The sequence below is a fragment of the Lynx rufus genome, unplaced genomic scaffold (assembly GCF_022079265.1).
Source record: "Lynx rufus isolate CCGP_SWC_20201006 ecotype Redwood Valley unplaced genomic scaffold, mLynRuf1.p SCAF_24, whole genome shotgun sequence".
Taxonomy (NCBI): Eukaryota; Metazoa; Chordata; class Mammalia; order Carnivora; family Felidae; genus Lynx; species Lynx rufus.
Genome location: NW_025814839.1, coordinates 1,072,317 through 1,094,721, shown reverse-complemented (window position 1 = coordinate 1,094,721; position 22,405 = coordinate 1,072,317). Strand labels below are relative to the sequence as shown.

The following is a 22,405-nucleotide window of genomic DNA, read 5'->3' as shown; positions in this document are numbered from 1 at the left end:
CAAAGGAAACGTACGGTAAACTTGACGTAAGCAAACTCGGCCTTAAAGAAACACAGGAAGATGAAAGCCCTAGCCATCACCGAACAGACATCTTGCCTGATTCTGCAAGAAGTTTCAAAAGTGACAAAGGAGAACAATTCAACTTGAGAAACATTCAAAACGACTATCGCTACACCCCTTTCTCGACACCATCTCAGTTTTGAGGGGTAGGTTTTAAGCCCAAAAAGGCTGCCTGGAGTGCCGCGTAACACGCCAGTTCTGCAGAATCCCCGTCACAGACTCTGCCTCTGAAGGTGGTGAGGGCCTAAGCAAGAGTCCACTTCTGGTTAGTAGAACAACTTTTTATTTGACATCTACAAGACTGTGGTATCTTGCAGCTTTTGACCAGGTTTATACAATCTCAATTTTTCAATAGTGCAACCTGTGCAGGCAAAACAAAGGGAAAGGAAAACAAAAGGAAACAAAAAAACCCAATTGTCCCCTCACTTGTTTCATAAACATCTATTATAGGCGAAACAAAACTTACCCATATTATAGATAAGTGTCTATTCACATTTGTACATTACCATTTTTAACAGCTTGAGATAAACTCTACAATGTCTTACAACACATTAAACGATATTCAAGTTACTGGGTAACAACAATAACAACAAGAAATAAACATACAGCAGAAGCCTCAAGTGTTTCCTCATTGTCTAGTTTACAGCTCAAGTACGGTTTCCTTTTTTATGAGTGACAAATTAAGATAATGGAGTAAAAAAAGATTGTTTGCAAGATGGAAGCCGATTTGTACTTCTTTCTAAAACGATCTTTAAGTTAAGGAAAATGTAGTTTTAAGAAAAGCAGGCTTGTAGCCATTTTTGCAGCACACATTAGGAATACTATTAATACATTAAAATTAACTTTCAGAGTTTTACCACCAAAAAAATGTATATACTCATTACCTTGACAAGAAACCTGGGGCAGGGAGAAGAGGGTGAGGGGAATCCGCGGGGTGAGAAGCAATACCCAGGTATAAACACTATAAAAATGCAATAACCAATGCTGTACATCTACAAATGTTTCTCTCCGTTACTTGACTTGTTTTCATCTTGTTTACGCATGCTTTCAAAGACATGCACTGTCAGAACAAAAACTAAAAAAGAACCCGAATGCATGATATGCAACCTTTCATTTCATGCTTTAATAAACCTATTGTTTAATAAGTTGGAAAAAGAAACCAATATATATTTTCTATATTTATAGACTCAAAACACATGCATCTGGGGATAAGTCCCACAGCAATTGCATGGATGTACTGCGTTAACCCTGAGCACTGTGTAACATAAAAGTAAAGCCAGTTTGGGAAGTTCCAAGCATTTTTAAACCAATTGTGGTTTGTAGCCTTTAACAAACTCACAAACAAACAGACACACGCACGCATACATACCCCTCTGCTCACCCAAAGTAAAAGCATATGGGAAGTACCATGGGAAAAGCAAAAGGAAAGACATATGTACCACCATCGGCACTGCTGATTTTCAGTTTTGCTATCTATTCCAGGTTTGTCCTTATTCCCAAAAAAATTAACTAGAGAGAGCACAACTGAAAAAAATTATAATTCTTTGGAAACTGTCCCTGATTTTTATGCAAATGATATGCTTCAACAGCATTTCAGATACATCCATGTTGAAACCTGTCTGTTCTTAAGCGTTGCTCAAGTTGGCGATGCTCTGCGGGTGACGCTGCTGCCAGAGCTGTTTCTGTTGGACCGCAAGCTGTTGAGACTGGTCTGAAGTTGACAGGAGATTTACAAGAGGAGACACACAATTTGCAGGAATGATCAAACCTGCAATTAGAAACAAGAACTTATCAAGGCTATATCCAAGAGAAATCATACTGTGTTTTACAGCTGCACAGCACATTCCAAATGAAGCATAACATTAAGTGTAACAAATAAGACTCCACCCAAACACTAAACGAATACTTGAGACCTGAAACTGCCCCCTCAGAAGTAACCCAATTCCTCAGCAGCATTACTCGCAGAGACCTAAGCATATGCAAAGTCTACAGCAACACTGACTTCTCGGTGGAGGATTGGAAAATGGACTATAGTGTCTCTCTATCTACTGTGTTTGCAGCTCCACAAATGCAGGCGAACACGACCTTCTCTGGGCAAGTATTAACGGACCAACAAGGCTACAGAATAGTGGATGTGAATTCAACTGCTTAGTGAAGCAGGTAATTTCCAAGTGGGCACGCTACAGGCGTTAGCAAACTGTGGAAAGTATACGCCCTCGGTAAAGGAACTTTAACTCCTCCCACGTGGGAACAGGGGCTAGATGTTCCACATAAACTGTGTGTGTGTGCGCGTGCATGCGTGCGGTTTTTGAGAAAACAAAACCCAGGCTTTTGATTTTTAAATGTTGGCCAACTAATTCAAACGCAGACTCGCAAAAACCAAAAATATCAAGAGGGTCAAAAAAAAAAAAAAAAGGTCATGGACTGACTCTGGCCCATGGGCTGCCAACCTGCAGCCCACAATAAAAAGGAAGGTCGTCGTAAATGCAACAAACACGAAACCACAGGCCAAAGTGCAGTAACGATGAATTCCTGCGAGGCCTGTCATTTAGAGGATGGTGGGAACAGCTAGCCCGGTCTGCCCATGCTCTCTGCTAAAACTCCAGTCCCTCCTCTGTGCAGTGACTGTAGTTCCAGTCTCAATTTGGCTCAATGACTGGAAACGGGTAGACTTCAGAGGATCCTGGGCAAGAGGCTGGGCTCGGTCTTTTTTTTTTTTTTTTTTTCAACGTTTATTTATTTTTGCGACAGAGAGAGACAGAGCATGAACGGGGGAGGGGCAGAGAGAGAGGGAGACACAGAATCGGAAACAGGCTCCAGGCTCTGAGCCATCAGCCCAGAGCCCGACGCGGGGCTCGAACTCATGGACCGCGAGATCGTGACCTGGCTGAAGTCGGACGCTTAACCGACTGCGCCACCCAGGCGCCCCATGGGCTCGGTCTTTATACCACAGCCTGCACAGACAGCGACAGTGAGGAAGGGGAGCAAGAACAGCTGAGAGCGGCCTAAAATAAATGACATTGTAACTTCAGCTAGAATCAACAATGCCCATTCAAAGGTTTAACTTCCGTTCAACCTTTTAAGAGCATATAAAACAAGCTCTCCCCCATTACTGGAAGAGATACTGATTCTAAAATGTTAGAAGCAAAATAAAAAAAGAATAGGATCTGATTTTTCCCGATAGCTCAAACCCCCCAAAATTAGACTCACCTACAATCCGTTGTCCATCCTCTGTTCTCAGTCGAACAATCTGCATTTTCACATTTGTGCCACTGACAGATGCTAGAACACCCTCAACCTTTGTCCAGACACTCAGTACGGAGCCACATAATACGTAGTATGTGCGGCAACGAAGACCTATTTCACAAACTAATCCCAAGCTTGCCTTTTTACAGTTGCCACGCCTAGGAAAAATAGGGGAAAATATATACGTATACACATACACGCACGTGAACAGCTAGCAAAGTCTACCTAGGTTTCAAATGGAAGATGTCCTAGTCCAATTTGCCTTTCTTTATTGACAGTTTCTTTGATTACACTCTTATTGACATATTGGATTATCCTGTCCAATGTAAGGTGTCATTACTGGTTTGTTAAGTTTCTAAAATTTGTTTTAGAAAATAAGATTTCTGGGGCCTGACCCCTAGTTAAAAGGGTTTATTTACTGGGTTTGATATCCATTTAAACATTTGTCTTTTGAAAAATTTTTTTCATTTACATCCAAGTTAGTTAGCATATACCGCAATAATAATTTCAGGAGATTCCAGTGATTCATCCCCTATGTGTAACATCCAGTGCTCATCCTAACAAGTGTCTTCCTTAATGGCCCTTGCCCATTTAGCCCATCCCCCCACCCACAACCCCTCCAGTAAACATTTGTCACTTTAACATCTGTTAGTTTACTATACTGACGCTAGCTTATAAAATAATTCTGCCAGTTACTTCTAAAGTATTGAACAACCAATATATTATAAATCATGTCACTGAGAAAGGCCTCAGCAAACCAAAAGAATGGAACTATTAAATTTTTTTTTAAACTGTAAGAAAAAGACATGGTTTATAAAACTATACAATTTATAAAATTTTTAAATGTATAAATTTATGTAATTCCTCAATAAAATTATATTTTTAATAGTAATTCAAGAGGATACACAGTAGTATTGGGCACTTGTCTTGCTAATGCTCAAAGCAAATGTTTTAGAGAGGACTACTGTAAGTTAACTTTAAAAATATTTTATCTTGAAAGATTTTCCTAATTTCCAAAACACTAATTTGCTCTCAAAATGAAAACAAAAAACATTGCTCGTATCAAATTTATCTTCCTACATGTCTTAAAAGAAAAAAAAAAACTAGCTAAAATTCATCCATGTCCTGTATTCCTTTTCATAACATGGGCCAGATACCCCATTGTCTACTTAATGGGTGAGGAAACAGTGGGTAAGGAAATAGGGGAACCATGATGTGCAGGGTATTACGTGCCCTCCACACCTACGGCCTCAGCTGAAGTGGACACTGTAAGTTAGGGGATGACACAGTGACTTGAAAGAACACACCTCCAGCCAGCCTAGTGGCACAGTAGGACCACTTCCAGGGCTCAACAACAGTCTTCTGGTGCTGTCAGCAACTCTAATTTCCTAGAAGTTTCCTAGCCTTAAAAATGAAAAGTGATTTGGGATGCCAGTACCTTTTTTTTTTTTTTTTAAGAGAAATAAATAAACAAACAAATAAGTGAAGGGAAGGAAGGAGAGGAGAGGGAGAAAAAGTCAGCTTTAACAAGGAGGATAGACAAGTCCGTACTGCCAGACTGCAGCTGGCCGGAAGTAACAAAGCACTGGTGAAGAACACAGGGGACACCTGAACAGCGTGTGGTCCACAGACATACAAGCAATTCTAACTGAAGAATGACACCTAACATCAGATAATCTGTTCACGGACTTCGAGAGACAGACAACTAAAGAGCAAACGTGTGTTTCAATTAAGTCTTGATTACATTTTGGAAAATACGGTGAGAAACATGAAATACTAACCAATAAGCATGAGTACAAGTGTCTGCAGATGAATTATACTGATCTAACCAGTGGATCAGGGCATCATCTGAGACTACCTGTGAAAATAAGACAAAAATTCCATTGAAACAGGATTGTTTTAAACAAGCTGGTTGCCTTCCTATGTTCTCTAAAGCCAATTTACAATCCTCTCTATACAGAAAATCTGGCCCGTTACTAGCTGCATTTGAACGCCCTTCATAAAATCCTGCCATTAGGCTCTTCCTATGTAACAAATGTTTCCAATAGCTAGTTTAATGTTAATTGTTGAAACTGGCTAGGAAGAATAGTAATACAAGGTAATACTAAGAATAAATAATAGTAATGCTAGAAAAAAAGTAGTCATTCACCGCTTTTCTACAAATCGTTGTAAAACAAATATTTTTAACAGTTCTATTTTTTTGAGTTAACGCTGGAAGTTTCTTTTTCTACAACACAAGCTCTTTCAAATAATCATCTTACAAGTTTCTTAAATGGTTGATAACATTAAGACTGGTATGTTAATGTAACAAAATGTGACAAAATGTTTCCTAAAAATAATTTCCCTGTAATCAAGTAGGGAAAATTCACAACATAATTTTATATATAGACATAAAGCACTCCTAAACAGTTTCAATATATTATTATAAAACAAGTATTCATAGATAGTATAATACAAATGAAAAAATACCTTCTTGTATTTCTTTTTTAGATCAGCATAAATTTCTAATTTGAGCTGTTTTCCAGTATTTGGTCTATAAACTAAGAAAAGCTTCTTTTTTGGGTTCACTTCTTTAACCAAGATGGCAGTTTTCTTGTTGTTCCTTATCTATTTAAAAAAAAGTGAGAAAGTATAAAGATCTGTACTGCATACCTTAAGATACACTTTTTTGTACCATCACATTAGCAAATGCAATCCTTTGAAAGACTGTAACACCAAATAGGCACATGAATCTGTAACTGTGGAAAAGGACAGCAGCTGCTCATCTACCTGAGTTTTTACAAGGTCTCACCAGAATGAAGACTGAACCTGAATTCTTAGGTACACTCAAAACATAGGTTGAGGGCCAAGACACTCCTTAGGAGATTGTTTAGAATAAGTTTTAAAGCATAAATGTCCAGTGGAGACAATTTCGCTTGTTCTAGGCCATGTTCTTGCCTCAGAGATCCAGGAGATAGGAGATTAGGGAGGGGGTAGAAAGGGTCTTCAGAGGAAAATCCTTTTACCTCTACTCTATTGTTCTTTAAGTGTTTATTATTTTTGAGAGAGCAAGTGTGAATGGGGGAGGGGTAGAGCGAGAGGGACAGCAGAGAGCCTGATGCGGGGCTCAAACTCATAAAGGGTGAGATCATGATCTGAGTCGAAACTGGACACTTAACCAACTGGGCCACCCATGCACCTCCCATTTCTTCTTTCATTTATTTTGAGAGAGAGAGGGAGAAAGGGAGACCATGTGCAGGGAAGAACAGAGAAGGGGCAGGGCAGGGAGAATCCCAAACAGGCTCCAGGTTGTCAGCACAAGAGCACAACACGGGACTCCAACTCACAAACCGTGAGATCATGATCTGAACTGAAATCAAGAGTCAGACATTCAAATGACTGACCCACCCAGGCGCCTTACCTCTACTCTATGTTTAGAAATTTTCATAATAAAATGTGTGAAAAAAAAAAAAAAGTTACTCTCCTTGAAGTTACAATGAACCATAACCTCTAAGATAATGATTTTGATCACCCACAGTTCCCTGCACCCATCTATAATCCATCCATCAGGGCTGTCTATCCCTACGGTTGCTGTAGGGTGAAGTTAAGACATCACATGATCTGTAAACAGTAAAGCTACGATATAAAAAAGCCAAAATGTTGAGCAAATAATAAATACATATAGGTAAAAAGGGAAGACGTGGATGTATCAGACAAATGATGGAACTTACACATATTTTTAATTTTTTTAAAAAAGTTGGGAGTTATGGCAGAAACACTAAGAGGAAGGAAAAAGCCCATTAAACTCAAGGAAAATTAAGACTGGAAAATTAAGATCTCCTTTAAAGAATGGTGAACAATTTGTAAGCAATAATCTCTGGAGCAAAACTGAAGGAAAAAAAGAAGTTTCAAAGTAAAGATACTTTCTCAGCTCCTCTACAAAACAAAATGTTCTCTGAGCTACTAACTTTACATTAATTCTTATGCTGATAAAAGAAAAACACTTAATATTTTACTTATCTCTCACAGATATTAAAGATCATTTGTATGATCTTGAAACATTGTTTATACATTTACAAAGTCTATAAAACAATAGCTAAGGTAAAAATTACATTTTCTGATGTTTTATCAGTTGATGTGAAACTCCATATAATAATTATGCTTGGAGGACAGTGTTTAAAGCATTTAACAGTGTAATCTATCTTTACAGTGTCAAATTAATTCATTACAATTACAAAATAAATCATCACGTTACAGTGGAAATAAAAGTGATTTTGACATGGTTTTCCTAATGTTAACACACATTAAACACTGTAAAGCACACCTGGTTATTTCTGTAGAGTGTCAAACAACACCTGCACCTTCCTGGAAGGATTGCCCCTTCTAAGGCTGCGTCTCCTCACATCCAATGGCCCGCTGCCGTGCAGGAAGTAACAAAGGACCAGTGTTTACCATGCCCTTCCACTCAAAGGGAGACGAGGATCAGCACTTTCCTCAAAACCGACCAGCGTGTAAATTCTGGCCATAGTTTGGAACAAATAAAGAATAGCCAATACCCTAGCCCGCATCAATAAAAATCCCATCTAAGGGAGAATAATAAAATCTGTTGAATTCGATCAGTAATTGTGATGTAATACTGGTTTTGATATTATGATGCTGTAGTTTTATCAAATGTTACTGTTGGTGAAAACTGGTGTACAATTTCTCTGTATCATTTCTCATAACCTCATGTGAATCGACAAATATCTCAGTAAGATTTTCAAAAAACAAATTAACTAGGAGCCAGATTCAGTTTGAGAGCTTTGCTCTTGGATCAAGGGCCAGTAAATCAGGACTGTGACCAAATCAGGCCTGAGGCTCCTAAGCTTAAGAACACTTTAAGGAAAGTGATGCCTGCATGGCTCAGTCAGTTAAGTGTCCGACTTCAGCTCAGATCATGATCTCACAGCTGGTGAGTTTGAGCCCCACATCGGGCTCTGCTGACAGCTCAAAGCCTGGAGCCTGCTTCAGATTCTGTGTCTCCCTCTCTCTCTGTCCCTCCCCTGCTCGTGCTCTGTCTCAAAAATAAACATAAAAAAAAAATCAAAACAAAACAAGAACAGTTTAATAAGGAAAGAAGGAAGGAAGGAAGGAAGAAAGGAAGGGAAAAAGAAAAACAAAAACAAAAAAGAATAGTCAGTGGAAACCATCTATGGCCTACAAAACCTGAAATATTTACTATCTGATCCATTGTAGAAGTTATTTAAGGATACCTGTTCTACATAGCTTATTTATGACAGCACCATATATGGTCTCTTTTATGCAGTTACATCTTCAACCTGGTCTTCATTTACAGTTGGCCTCTCCACAAATTTTGCAAATCAAAACTAAAATGTGGCACATACATACAAAGGAAGATTATTCAGTCACAAAAAGGAATGAAGCACGGACACGTGCTACAACATGAATGAACCCCGAAGGCTTTTATGCCGGGTGAAAGCCAGACACAAAAGGAGAAGTATTCTATGCCTGCACTTACATATACGAGGCACGTAGATATGCATATTCATAAACAGAGGGGAGATTAGAGATTATTAGAGGTTAACAGAAGGGGGAATAGAGAGTGTTTAACGGTTGTAGTTTTTGTGGGATGATAAAAAAGTTTTGAAAATAGAGAGTGGTGATGGTTGCACAATACTGAACATAATGCCACTGAATTATACACTTTAAAGGAGTTACAGCGGTAGATTTCGTTATATATCTTACAACTTTAAAAGTTAACAATGTACACTGAACTATACACTGAAGTGAATTGGATGGTATATGAATCCTATCTCAATAAAGCTGTTTAAAAAAAAAGAAATGAAGGAATAGATTAAAAACAACTCACGACAAAATAAATAAAAGGTGAAAATCTAATCAAGTTTTTAATGTTTGTTTTTGAGAGACAGAGAGAGAGACAGCGTGAGAGTGTGGGAGGGGCAGAGAGAGAGAGGGAGACAGAATCTCAAACAGACTCCAGGCTCTGAGCCATAAGAGAGCCCAATACAGGGCTTGAACTCAGGAACCACAAGATCATGACCTGAGCCAAAGTTGGACTGAGCCACCCAAGCACCCCTCTAATACTTAGATAAGAAATCTTGATAAAAGAGAAATTCAAGGAAACCATACTAAAGTCTTTGCAAATAAAAATAACTTAGAAAATTTTCTGAAATAAAGACTTGAAAAAGAAAAAAAAAAAAGATTTGAAACTTCCTATATTGAAAGAGGGTATCACATACCTGAAAATACTAAGAATAACTAATACCAATATACGTTCACAAAATTATCAAACTCTAAAGGGAATCCTTTGAGTATGTAGATGAAAACAAAACAACCAAATTAAAAAGGAGAAAATTATGGGCACCTGGGTGGCTCAGTCGGTTAAGCGGCTGACCCTTAATTTCGCCTTAGGTCATGATCTCATAGTTTGTGGGTTCAAGCTCCACCTCGGGCTCTGAGCTGACAGTGCAGATCCTGCTTGGGATTCTTCCTCTCACTATGCCCCACCCCTGCTGTGTTCTTTAAATAAATAACATTTTAAAAACGAGGGTGGGGAGGGGAAGATTCACTGAACTGTATTAAGATTTATGTTATGTATGCTATACCTTAATAAAAACATATAAAACAAGAGCTGAGAAAAAACAATCTTTTTTAAAGCAATTTTTTAATCTTTATTTTTGAAAGAGAGACAGTGTGAGTGGTGTACAGAGAGAGGGAGACACAGAATCCAAAGCAGGCTCCAGGCTGTCAGCACAGAGCCTGACATGGGGCTCGAACTCACAAGCTGTGAAATCATGACTTGAGCCAAAGTCGGATGCTCAACTGACTGAGCCACCCAGGCGCCCCTGGTAAAGTGGTTTTTAAGTACAAAGGCACAAACTTTAACCATTTAAGAACTCAGGGAGTAATGCTCCCAAGCCCTTCTTGAGGATTCTACTACAGAACAGGCTTCAAACAAGATGATTAGTGATAGTAACCTCAGGACTAGTGAGAGGTGAGCATTAAATTTAAGAGCTAAGGTTAAGTATTAAAAGAAAAGCATACTATGTAAGTGCCATATGCTAACAATGCAGAAAAACACAGCTATGTTTTAAAATGGGAGAATGAGGGGAAGGAGAAGCTCCCCCCCCCCCAAAAAAAAACCTCATGCTTTTTTTTCCAAATTATTTTCAGGAATACTTAGGTATAGTATCGTTATTATTTTATCATCCTGTGCACGATGGAGAATAAAGATTATTACTGCAGAAGAAAAGAACACACAGATACCAGAGAAGAGAGGACATAAAAGTTCCACAGTCTTTAAGAGGAAAGTTCAAGATATTAGGCCCTATGTGATTTCACACAGACACGCGTGCATGCATTTGTGGATGTAGGGATGTGTGTCTAGACGTACACACACATACATATACCCACCTCCCTCCTCCTTAGCTCTACTGACAAATATTAAAGAATTATTTACACTAATAGCTAAAAATGAATCAATGTTTAAGACATAAAGCTTAATATAAGACTACAAAACTATGTAGTCCTTTATATTGGCAAAAGAAGGTCACTATCCCATGCACAACAGTCCAATTAACTAATATATAATAATCCAAAACTTGTACCTAATATCCTTCATAATCCATTAAATGAAAGTGTCTATAAAAGGACAAACCCAGTTACAGAGATAAATGATCAAAACAGAAAAAGCTAAATACAACTGGAAAACTGGCACAAAGCAAACAGATAATTCGAATTCTGGCAATGGTGATGCATTATCTATCTTCACAATTAGCACTGCAAGGAAACAAGTCTTACTTGCAGTGACAAGTAAAAGCCATCATCTGGTCCTGTCAGCTCAGCCCAAATCTTGGTAGCTTCCTCCCAAGACATTCCTCTCTCTACACTAATCTGTAAAAGAAATAATAAAACTTAAATTACACTCATTTCTGTGAGTGCCTGTCACAAAAAGAAATTACATTTAAATGTGCACATTTTCCAAACTTACAGTGTATAACTCTACATGACCAGAGGTTGAATATCCTGGAGTCAAAAACTTCTTAACATCACTTTTCCTCACTTTTTCATCTCCAGAACCAAGATCTTAAAAAAGAAAAAGCAACATATAAGTGAAAAAAGAACATTTTATTAGGAACACACAGGACATTTTCCAAGTTTCTCCACTTACCTAAAATTCCCATATCATATCGTCCATTTTTTTTGGCATTCTGAACAACGGCTGTAAGTGTGTCTGCAAAATACTGAAAGAGCGCATTCTGCTGGTGCACCTCCATGCCGAGAATTCTGTTTAAGAATTTTCCTATGTTATTATAATCTGGAAGGACAAGATTATATCAAAGATTTAATACATTCAAATGGCAATTAAAATCTACTCGCCCCTGGAATTAACAACAACAACAACAAAAGATGGGGCGCCTGGGTGGCTCAGGTCATGACTCAGTTCAGGTCGTGATCTCGCAGTTCATGAGTTCAAGCCCCACAACAGGCTCTGTGCTGACAGTTCAGAGCCTGGAGCCTGCTTCAGATTCTGAGTCTTCCTCTCCGACCCTCCCCCACTCGTGCTCGGTCTCTCTCTCCCAAAAATAAACATCAAAAAAAAGAAAGAAAGGAAAAAGAAAAAACTCATTCATCTAGGCCTAGGCCACGTCTCCTTTCTCCCCCATGCTCTTCCCTCACAGCCTTGACTTCCCCCTGCTCCCAGAACAGAGCTGTAACCTGACCATGTCTACCTCTAACAATTAGTATGGCCACATACATGCTCCAAAAGATAATGATCCTATTGAATTTCTGCATCTTCAACTCCACTTACTGAAAGTATGAACACAATTTAGCACATGAGAATGTTTATTCTCCAACATGAAATCTTGATTTATAAAGTTCTAAGTGCTATACGTCTGTGAAGCTCAACTTTGGCTACAACATTTGGAACTGTGGGAAATAGCAATGTCTAAGCCCCAGCCCTGGCTTCAGCATTTTCTAAAAGCTTGATAGTTGATCATACATGCAACCTGGGTTGAAAACTGCTGCTATATGGACATAATAAAGGTTTAATCTCTTTTGAACAACCACATTAGCAAAAACCAGCCAGAGTGGTTTAGGAGGAGCACTGAGGAGGGATTGAGAACTACAAACTTGAAACTTCAAATTGACAAAAGTATAAACAAAAGGGGCGGTAATGATACAGCAACACTTATGTCTATGTACAAAACTCATACTCTTACCTTTATCTAGAGTCAGAATTCCTGAGCGATCTTCTACATTTATCAGGCCAACTCCTATCAGTCCTTGTCGAACATCTGTCAAGAAATTGATAAAAAACCTTATAGCCCAAATGACTCAACGAGCTGTGAGATGACCAAACTACATCAAGTTCTAGCATTAAAACACAGCCTAAAGTATTTTTCACAGTTCCTATTAGCTGAATTAAATGGCCATCCCCACAGGTCTTCAGGCATTCCAAAATCCTATAGTATTCAAACTTCACTCTATATTACTTCATTAAAATATCTCATCTTCCCAACAGAAGTCATTGGAAGTGGAGATGTTTGGTTATGCAGCTGTCACCCACAGGCCATAAACAATTTTGGACACATAAAGAAGACTAGCTGATTAAATAATTGTGTAAACAAGCTATTAATCTTGCTTCCCTCTCAAATGTTACCCATCAGCATTGACAAGGTGGTACAAAAGCAAAATGTGTAACAGTTAGTTAACATGTTCTGAATTATGTTACTAAGAAGGCAGTTTATGGGGCCTTTTTTTTTTTTTTTAAAGTTTATTTATTGGGACACCTGGGTGGTTTAGTCTGTTAAGCATTGGACTTCGGCTCAGGTCATGATCTCACAGTTCGTGAGTTCAAGCCCCGTGTCAGGCTCTGTGCTGACAGCTCAGAGCCTGGAGCCTGCTTTGGATTCTGCGTCTCCCTCTTCTCTGCCTCTCCCCCATTCACACCCTCTCTCGTTCTCAAAAAACTAATAGAATCATTAAAAATAAAGTTTATTTATATATTTATTTACTTATTTAAAGAGAGAGTGAGCGAGCATGTACAAGCAAGGAAGGAACAGAGAGAGAGAGAATCCTAAGCAGGCTACACACTGCTACCATAAGGCCCAGTGTGAACCTCGAACCCATGAACCACAAGATCATGACCAGAGCCGAAAGCAAGAGTCGGACGATGAACCCACCCATGCATCCTAGTTTATGGGGCTTTTTATTACTGACGTCCAGGGTCCAAACCAGACTTACAGAATGAGGGTCTAAGAGAACAGAGTCAATAGGAAAGCATGATTGCATCCTATTTACACATTTAATGAATCAGTCAGTACCCTGCTACACACACAAAACTGTTTAAATTCTGTAGGTGACAACTCTGCAGCCAGAGATCTCTGCTGCCAAAAATCCTCCTTTTTGGAAACCAGTCTTGTGGAAGAAAATCTGTACAGAAGGATAACTGTATAATTTCATCACTGTTTATGATGGCAAAAAAATGAAAACCACCTGAATACCAATGAGGGAATGATTAAAAAACTGTTGTATAAGCTAGCTGTAGAGTATCATCCAAATGTTAAAAATACATCAGTGCTGGGACGCCTGGGTGGGTCGGTTGGTTGAGCGTCCAGTTCTTGATTTCGGCTTAGGTCATGATCTCGTGGTTCCTGAGTTCGTGCCTCACACTGGGCTCTGTGCTAGCAGTGCAGAGCCTGCTTGGGATTCTCTCTTTCTGCCCCTCCCCTACTCATGCTATCTCTGTCTCTCTCAAAACAAATAAATAAAATTTAACAGAAAGAAAAAATTAAAAAAAAAAAAAATGTTAGGGGCGCCTGGATGGCTCAGTCAGTTAAGCGGCCGACTTCAGCTGGGGTCATGATCTCGCGGTCTGTGAGTTCGAGCCCCGCGTCAGGTTCTGTGCTGACAGCTCAGAGCCTGGAGCCTGTTTCAGATTCTGTGTCTCCCTCTCTCTGACCCTCCCCTGTTCACGCTCTGTCTCTCCCTGTCTCAAAAATAAATAAATGTTAAAAAAATGTTAGTGCTATAGCTACTGAGTTTTAAGAGGGGTCTATGTCATTAAATGAGAAAAGTACACTGTACGTGATATCAACATTAAAAAAAAAAGCCCTGTGTTTAGACAAACAAGGAGAAAAGATGTAGAAGGCGGTCCTTGTTCAGACTGTCAACACTTGTGACCTCAGCAGATGAGAAAGGGGGGGATTAAGGGGAGAGTACTGGTTCTTCATTATATACTTTGACTTTTTTCATTGCTTGTGAGTAACATGTAATTTACTTATTTTTTTTAAGATTTTATTTTTAAGTAATCACACCCAGCGTGGGACTTGAACAAACAACCCGGAGATCAGGAGTTGCATACTTTATCAACTGAGCCATCCAGGTGTCCCAAGTAACATGTAATGAAAAAAAAAAAAAAAAAAAAAAGAAACAAATGAGGGAGTCATTTTAAACACAACAACAAACAACAAACAACAAAAAAACAGGAAGAAAAAAGAGAAAGAGGAAAAGAATTAATTGGTTCTTTGCTTTGGGTTTTTTTTTTTTCTTTTTTTGAGAGAGAGGCAGCACGAGATGGAAAGGCAAAAGGAGAGACAGAATCTTAAATGGGCTCCACACCCAGCGAGGAGCCTGATGCAGGGCTCGATCCCACAACTCTGGGACCATGACCTGAACTAAAATCAAGAGACGGAGGCTCAACCAACTGAGCCACCCAGGTGCCCCTGTAGTTTTTGCTTTGTTAAATGCCATCAGTGATTATAAGCATCCTTGCCAGTATGTCAATATAGCTTGTTACCAATACTAAATAATGAACCAATACTGGTTCAACTGGAAAGGACTTTCTAGTGAAAAATTCTAACTCTACAATAATGTTTCAAATACCCTACATCTACATATTTGCCAAAATATTTTCTTTTCTCTTAAGATTTATTTATTTTGAGGGGTGCCTGGGTGGCTCAGTTGGTTAAACATCTGACTTCGGCTCAGGTCATGATCTCATGGCTCATGGGTTCGAGCCCTGCATCAGGCTTTGTACTGACAGCTCAGAGCCTGGAGCCTGCTTCAGATTCTGTGTCTCCCGCTCTTTCTTTCCCTCCCCCATTTACACACACACTCTCTCTCTCCCTCAAAAATAAACGTTAAAAAAAAAGGCTTATTTATTTTGAGAGAGAGAAAGAGCGTGTACACTAGCAGGGGAGGGGCAGAGAGAAGGAGAGAGAATTCCGAGCAGGCTCCACACCATCAGCACAGAGTCCAATGTGGAGCTCAAACTCACAAACCATGAGATCATGACTTGAGCCAAGATCAAGAGTCGTACGCTTAACCGACTGTGCCACCGAGGCAGCCCCTCCAAAGTATTTTCATAACTTTCTGAATTATAAAATAAATCATCAAAAATCAAAATCATTTAGACTACTTACATTCATGGGGAAAATGTATTCTACAGATTTGCAAGACAGGTCAAAAGAATTTCTATAGCACTACCTGGGGCTTTTTTTTTTAAATATGAAAATTTCAAACGTATAGAAATATAAAAAGAATTACTCTATGAACCAGATACACATAACCCATCATCCAGTTTTAACAACTATTAATACATGGTTAATTTTGTTTTATGTACATCCTGTACCAACTTCCACAGATTATTTACCTAGGCACTTTCTAAAATTAAAATTTAAAAGCTACCTGGCATAGTCATTTTACATTAACGTAACAAATCCACTTTCCTCTATTAATCTAGTATTAACATGCAATAAACTGCCAATGGCAAAAAATACCTCATATAAATGAAATTTAATAATCTGATTGTAAGAAGTCAACTTAGGTGTCTGTTAACCTTTAATTTCTAAATTTTATACAATTTACATCCAAAGAAAATGTAAAACAACAGCGCATGTCAGAATAAGTTTTAGTGCCTACCTTGTACTTGTTTTCCTCTATTGTGATTATTTTTATTTTTATTTTTTAAAGTTTATTTGAGTGGGAGAAAGTGTGAATGGGGGAGGGGAAGACAGCAAGGGGAGAGCAAGACTGCCAAGCAGGCTCTGCATTTCCAGCATGAAGCCTCATGTGGGGCTTCAACTCATCAACTGTGAGATCATGTTCTGAGCCAAAGTTGGACGCTTAGCTGACTAAGTCATCCAGGCACCCCTGAGTGATTATTTTTGAAAGTTACCTTTAAAGAATTCTCCAGGATAGTCCGGAGGTGGTGATACCATAGGAGAATCCAGGTTGACAATAGATTTCATGACAATTTCTAAAGCGTTTCTTCCATACTGCAATAAAAAACAAAAGTCAACCAATTCCAGCACTTGCTACACTTCAATCACATGACCAGCTGAATGCTATAAAAACTATTATGTATGGTACCAAAGATTCAAAAACGACAGGACTTTATATATATGTATATACGTATATATGTGTGCGTGTATGTGTATATATATATATGTATATACACATATATATATACATATATGTTAGTTCACACAATAGCAGAAAGCAGATGTCCAATAAATAACTTCCTTTAAATTCACATTTGATTCATTCACAAGTATTTATTATATTCCTATTTCCTAATAAGGATGAAAATACGATTATACTGCAGAGTTGATCACCAAAGGTCTGATATGGGAAAATCTGTGTCTTACAGGATGCTATCATTTTACAGCAAAAACAGAAGAGGAGGCGGTTTTAAGTTTTACACAGTAACCACTTCCCCTTTTTGTTCACCAGAGAACTAGACACTACCACAAATTTTCAGAGATACTGAAAGCTGAAATGTACCTTATTATCAAAATTGAACCTGCTCAGATCTCTAGATTCTGTTGCTCTTCTGTCACCATGTGTAAGCGCTCCCTATTAAAACAGAAAGTTTCCAATCAAGGCACAGAAGACAGGTTAACATTCACCATCTCTTACACACAACTATACAACTTCAAAAACTTACCAAACTCTCAAGTCTTTTAGCAACAATAGAAGCAAATCTTTGCTCTCCTGCCAATTCAGAAATCAGAAACACATATTCGGGAGCAGTGACTTGGTTTGATCTATGAGTCCGTCCTGTAAAGACATTAAAAATACTGATGTGTTCCCTATACACAAAGTATTCTGAGATCGATTTCTAGCATTTTTTTTCTCTCTCAACGTTTTTATTTATTTTTGGGACAGAGAGAGACAGAGCATGAACGGGGGAGGGGCAGAGAGAGAGGGAGACACAGAATCGGAAACAGGCTCCAGGCTCCGAGCCATCAGCCCAGAGCCCGACGCGGGGCTCGAACTCACGGACCGCGAGATGAAGTCCGCTGAAGTCCGCTGAAGTCGGACGCTTAACCGACTGCGCCACCCAGGCGCCCCGATTTCTAGCATTTTAACACTAAGCTGGTATCTGGAAACTTTTAAGAGAAAAACTGAAGAATGTAACATTTGGGGCACCTCGGTGGCTCAGTCGTTTAAGCTTCCAACTCAGGTCACGATCTCACGATTCAGGAGATTGAGCCCCATGTCGGGCTCAGCACTGATACTGTAGAACCTTCCTGGAATTCTCACTCCCTCCCTCTCTGTCCCTCTCCCACTCACACAGTGTCTTTCTCAAAATAAGTAAATATTAAAAAAAAAGTAACAATTACTGTGACTCTCCAAAAGGCACAAAACAGAAAACACTCGCTTGAACAACATCCATATTCAGAGCACTACTCCCCCCTTACAAAAGGACAGAAACTGCCACAGAACTGTCCAATGATAAACGTATTATTACTGCTGCCCCACTTGGGGTTAACCACAATGTTTCTGAAGCAAAGCCACTCTGGGTTCTTCCAAAATTTTTATTTTTTAAATCATCAAGTCACAGGGACATGAATGTGTAGGGCAAGGGAGGAGTAATATGCCTTCAGTAAAGCCACTGAGGGCTGAAAAGGACATGAGGTGGCAGGTGCTCTGACAGAGACCACATACATTCTGAAGATCTATAATGAAGATATTCCCGAGGAACCTTATTCTTAGATATAATGCCAGAAACCCCCAAGAAATCCAACACAGTTCTTTTACATTTCTCACAACAGGTAAGAAATGAATTCACGTATTCGATTTTTAGGTATATGCAATACAAAATCCACTCCAAAATTACACATACTTCATGCTTTAAGATATCTGACATTAAATATAGGTTTTGATATGTACACATTTCCCCAATGATCCCTAGCTATCTATTAAGTGATATTCAATGTAGGAACTTACCGAACTGCTGAATTGCTCTATCAGCACTCCAGGGTAATTCCAAAGTCATGTGAACCCGTCGCCTTTGATTTTTAGCTCTCCGATCTGCTTGTAATGAAATACCCGAGCTGGCAGCTTCTGAGATGATAGCAATATTCTGTATTAAATGTAAGGGGGGGAAAAAAATAATCACCTTTGCACAAAGACAAGTAGGCCAGTACCCTAAGTAAATTTCTTAGAGTACTAGTGGTCCACCAATACCTATCCTCCCCTCCTTCTTCAATTATGGAACCCCAAATTAGGCAGGTACACGGCTACCCAGAATCAAGATTGTATTTCTCACTTTGCAGTGCAGCTAATTGTGGGCATACTCCAGTAGGCTGTAGGTGATACGAACATCTAAGTAATGTCCTTCAAAGTCAAGAATGTGCCCTTCTCCTTTTTTCTCCTCTCTGCTAGATGAAATGTAAAGGTATTATGACTGAATCGAAAATAGGTAACTTGAAAATGGAGGCCCACATATTAAAGGAATAAGACAGAAGACGCATAGTCTTCAAGGAGCTTTAACGGCCCTGGTCTACATACTCAAACTTGTACATGGGAGAAATTACCTTCTACCTTGTTTAAATCAGTAGGATTTTGGATTTTCTGTCATTTAACAGCTAAAACTAATTCCACTAATACAACTCCCAATGCACATGGGTAAAAATTCATGAAACAAAGTACATAGCACAACTGGTAATACCTCTTCCTACAATCTTTAAAATACATAGCATGAGCTTTTAAATATACTTATAAGGGGCACCTGGGTGGCTCAGTCAGTTCAGTTAGTTAAGCATCCGACTCTTGATATTGGTTCAGGTCATGATCTCACGGTTGTGAGACTGAGCCCCAAGAAGGGCTCCATGCTGACAGCAGAGAGCCTGCTTACGAGTCTCCTTCTCCGGCTCTCTTCCCCTCCCCTGTTCATGCGTGCTCTCCCTCAAAATAAATAAATTTTTAAAATACATAAATGTATTTCCAGAAGACTTTGATAATGGTAACTACCTTCAATTATTTCATTTGCAAAGGCAGAAAAACTCACTGAAATATAAAGAAAAATGTGAGTAAGGATTTAAGATTTTATTCTACCTTTTAAATTAAGGAATTAAGTTTAAGTGGCACTCCTACTTTTTAGCAATCTCATCAGCAAATGCTTATGGTTAATTCCAACTAAATGGGGAAGAACTAGTCTGAGAATCTCAAAATTGACTGATGGTTACTTAACAGTAAGAGGCTATACAAAGAGCCTCCGGAGGCAACCAAGGTCTGTCTCCACAGCGGTGAGGTATGCAAGCCAATCTAAACGTCATTCAGAGCAATCACCCTAATATGACACGGCACAGCAGTAAGAATCAGCAAAACCAAAGACCATCAGGAATCTGTGTGTGCTTAAATGTATTTTTAGACTCAAAATTAGACTGACACTGGAGAGTAGCATTAGATGTGAAGTCATTAAGATGACCTGTGAGAACTCAGTATTTTCATATTCTGATTAAAAATGTAGAAAGCCTCCAAAATTATTAAGATCCACACTTAATTTTGTGCACAATAGAAAATACTTACTACATCCAATTTGTGAGAAAATAATGAAAATGTAAATGTGCAGTATGGGCAATTACTAAAAATTACAGAATAATAACAACATTCAACGCAATTTCTTTTATTTATTTTTAAAGTTTATTTATTTTGAGAGAGAGAAGTGGAGGGAGGGGGCAAAGAGAGAGGGAGAGAGAGAATCCCAAGAAAGTTCATCCTGGCAGCCCAACACGGGGCTCAATCCCACAACCCTCTGACGATGACCTGAGCTGACATTAAGAGTCAGAAGCTTAACCAACTGAACCACCCAGGTGCCCCCACACGTAGTTTCTTTTAAAAGAAAAAACAAAACCAAACAAAAACCCTAAACATTAATTTTAACATATGGGCATTGTTCTTTTCATTGAAAAGCATCCCAGAAAAACATACCTTATCTCCATCCATAAATCTTTGTTTTTCTGTAATATTTAGTATTTCCACAGGGACATCAAGTTCAGATCTTGACTCATAAGATATGCTTCCATCATCATTGCTTACAACCCTCCCTTTGCGGCCAGTCATCTGAAAAACCAAAGTGTCCTTACAATTAAGTTACCTGATTAAGACGCAGGACACCCAGGACTCCTTCATTAGAGAAACGTGGTGGGGGACAGAAGGGGATGATGAAGCCAGTATGTACTGTGCAGCCTGGGCCGCACAGGCACCCTGGGGGAGAGAACACTGCAATACAATCTCTGGTTTGGAGAAGTTCAGATTCCAGCAGAGAAAGCAGATGTGGGGCAATGATCACAAAGGCTGCATGACAGGTGCAGTAACAGATCAGTGTTGGGTAAACACCAGATACTAAGGATAAGAATTCACTGACTCTAGGAAGACAAATACAGAACAAGGTTCTAAGATCTAAGAGAAAATTAGACACATTATTATGATATCCAAAATAGCACTCATTCCTCAGCATTTTGGAAGTGGCCAAAAGGAACACAAAAAAAAGACCAAAGAGAGACACAGCCCTGATCGAGTCATATTTACCTCAGCAACATTCTCAGGGCCACCAAGTTCATCAATAAGTTCATCCAGGGTATTAGGAGGGAGGTCTTCAGCTAATTTTTCTAGTTTATCAAGTAGGTCTTTCTTCATCTGCTGGGCTCTTTCCACAGCATCCTGACTCGTTATAAGGCTACTGTTACTGTTGGTGTTACTGTTGGCTAGATAAGGCACATTTGGTAAGAAAAAAAAAATCAGTACAAAGTTTAAATATGTTTTGTTTAAAAAGTACATTTCAAGGACAAAGCAAGCTTCCTCTTAAGATACCTGGTGCACTGTTAGGAGCAGGCAAAATTACTGGCGTAGATGAAAAACTAGGTCGTTTTGATCCAAGACCTGATGCTAATAAGGCACTTTGAATAGAATCTGGATCTATACTTTTCTTTTTTTTTTTATCTTTGTTTTTCTTGTGATCTTTCCTGATTAACCAGGGATCTGAAAGTTAAGAAGAGATGTGTCAACTCATTTGTGAACGAAGCAGAATCTTCAAAGGCAGTAACAGTTGAATTTTCTGTATTAACTAGTAACTTATAATTGTCACCAGCTACACTGGTCCAGTAATACATCCAACACACCGTAAGGTACAATGCCAGAGTTTGAGGTTAAAAAGCACTACACAAAACGGAGGCCACCATCTCCCATAAATGAGATAAACTGCCAAAAGACAAACAAGCTTGGGAGTTGTCCACCAGGCAAAGATGAGAATCTGTGCGATGATTTGTACTGCACGGGGGGGGAAAAATGTATATATATATATATATATATATATATATATATCCATCCCATTTCAGACACAGAGAGAAGTATCCTTTAGTTTATATTTAACCGACACACTTACCGTCTTCGTCATCCTCACTAGACTCATCTCTGAACGGGTTGAAGTCATCATCGTCTCCGGAACTCATGTTTTTTGAGCTCTCATAGTCACTTTCTTCATGGTCAGACGCGTCAGATTCACTCCCACTGTCATCAGAACTGCTACCAGTAAGGCCACCTACTTTTCGTGCTTTTTTGGCTTCTCGGGTTATTTCTTCACCTACCCTCAAACCCCCAAACAAGACAGTCAGCCCAAACACACTATTCTAAATATCCAAAAAATTACATTTAACTCATGAGTTATTCAAATGAGAAACACAGAGGGGGCGCCTAGGTGGCTCAGTCGGGTAAGCATCCAACTTCGGCTCAGGTCATGATCTCATGGTTCGTGAGTTCAAGCCCCACGTCAGACTCTATGCTGACAGCTCAGAGCCTGGAAACT

At 39.1% G+C, this 22,405-nt stretch overlaps 1 protein-coding gene across 4 annotated transcripts in view; it reads right to left on the bottom strand.

Annotated features, from left to right (window-relative positions):
- Positions 1–323: 323 nt before the first annotated feature.
- Positions 324–22,405, bottom strand: part of SBNO1 (strawberry notch homolog 1) — a 54,426-nt gene continuing 32,344 nt past the window's right edge. For all 4 annotated transcript variants that reach the window (XM_047088544.1, XM_047088547.1, XM_047088545.1 and 1 more), the window contains 16 exons: positions 21,986–22,183; positions 21,415–21,582; positions 21,133–21,308; positions 20,533–20,664; positions 18,547–18,682; positions 17,261–17,373; positions 17,098–17,169; positions 16,490–16,589; positions 12,531–12,605; positions 11,477–11,623; positions 11,297–11,391; positions 11,107–11,199; positions 5,776–5,913; positions 5,088–5,164; positions 3,271–3,464; positions 324–1,828 (listed from right to left, as the gene is read on the bottom strand). In XM_047088544.1, the coding sequence (XP_046944500.1) occupies positions 1,686–1,828; positions 3,271–3,464; positions 5,088–5,164; positions 5,776–5,913; positions 11,107–11,199; positions 11,297–11,391; positions 11,477–11,623; positions 12,531–12,605; positions 16,490–16,589; positions 17,098–17,169; positions 17,261–17,373; positions 18,547–18,682; positions 20,533–20,664; positions 21,133–21,308; positions 21,415–21,582; positions 21,986–22,183 (2,057 nt within the window). In that variant the 3' untranslated portion in view covers positions 324–1,685. The remainder of the gene's footprint in view (positions 1,829–3,270; positions 3,465–5,087; positions 5,165–5,775; positions 5,914–11,106; positions 11,200–11,296; positions 11,392–11,476; positions 11,624–12,530; positions 12,606–16,489; positions 16,590–17,097; positions 17,170–17,260; positions 17,374–18,546; positions 18,683–20,532; positions 20,665–21,132; positions 21,309–21,414; positions 21,583–21,985; positions 22,184–22,405) is intronic.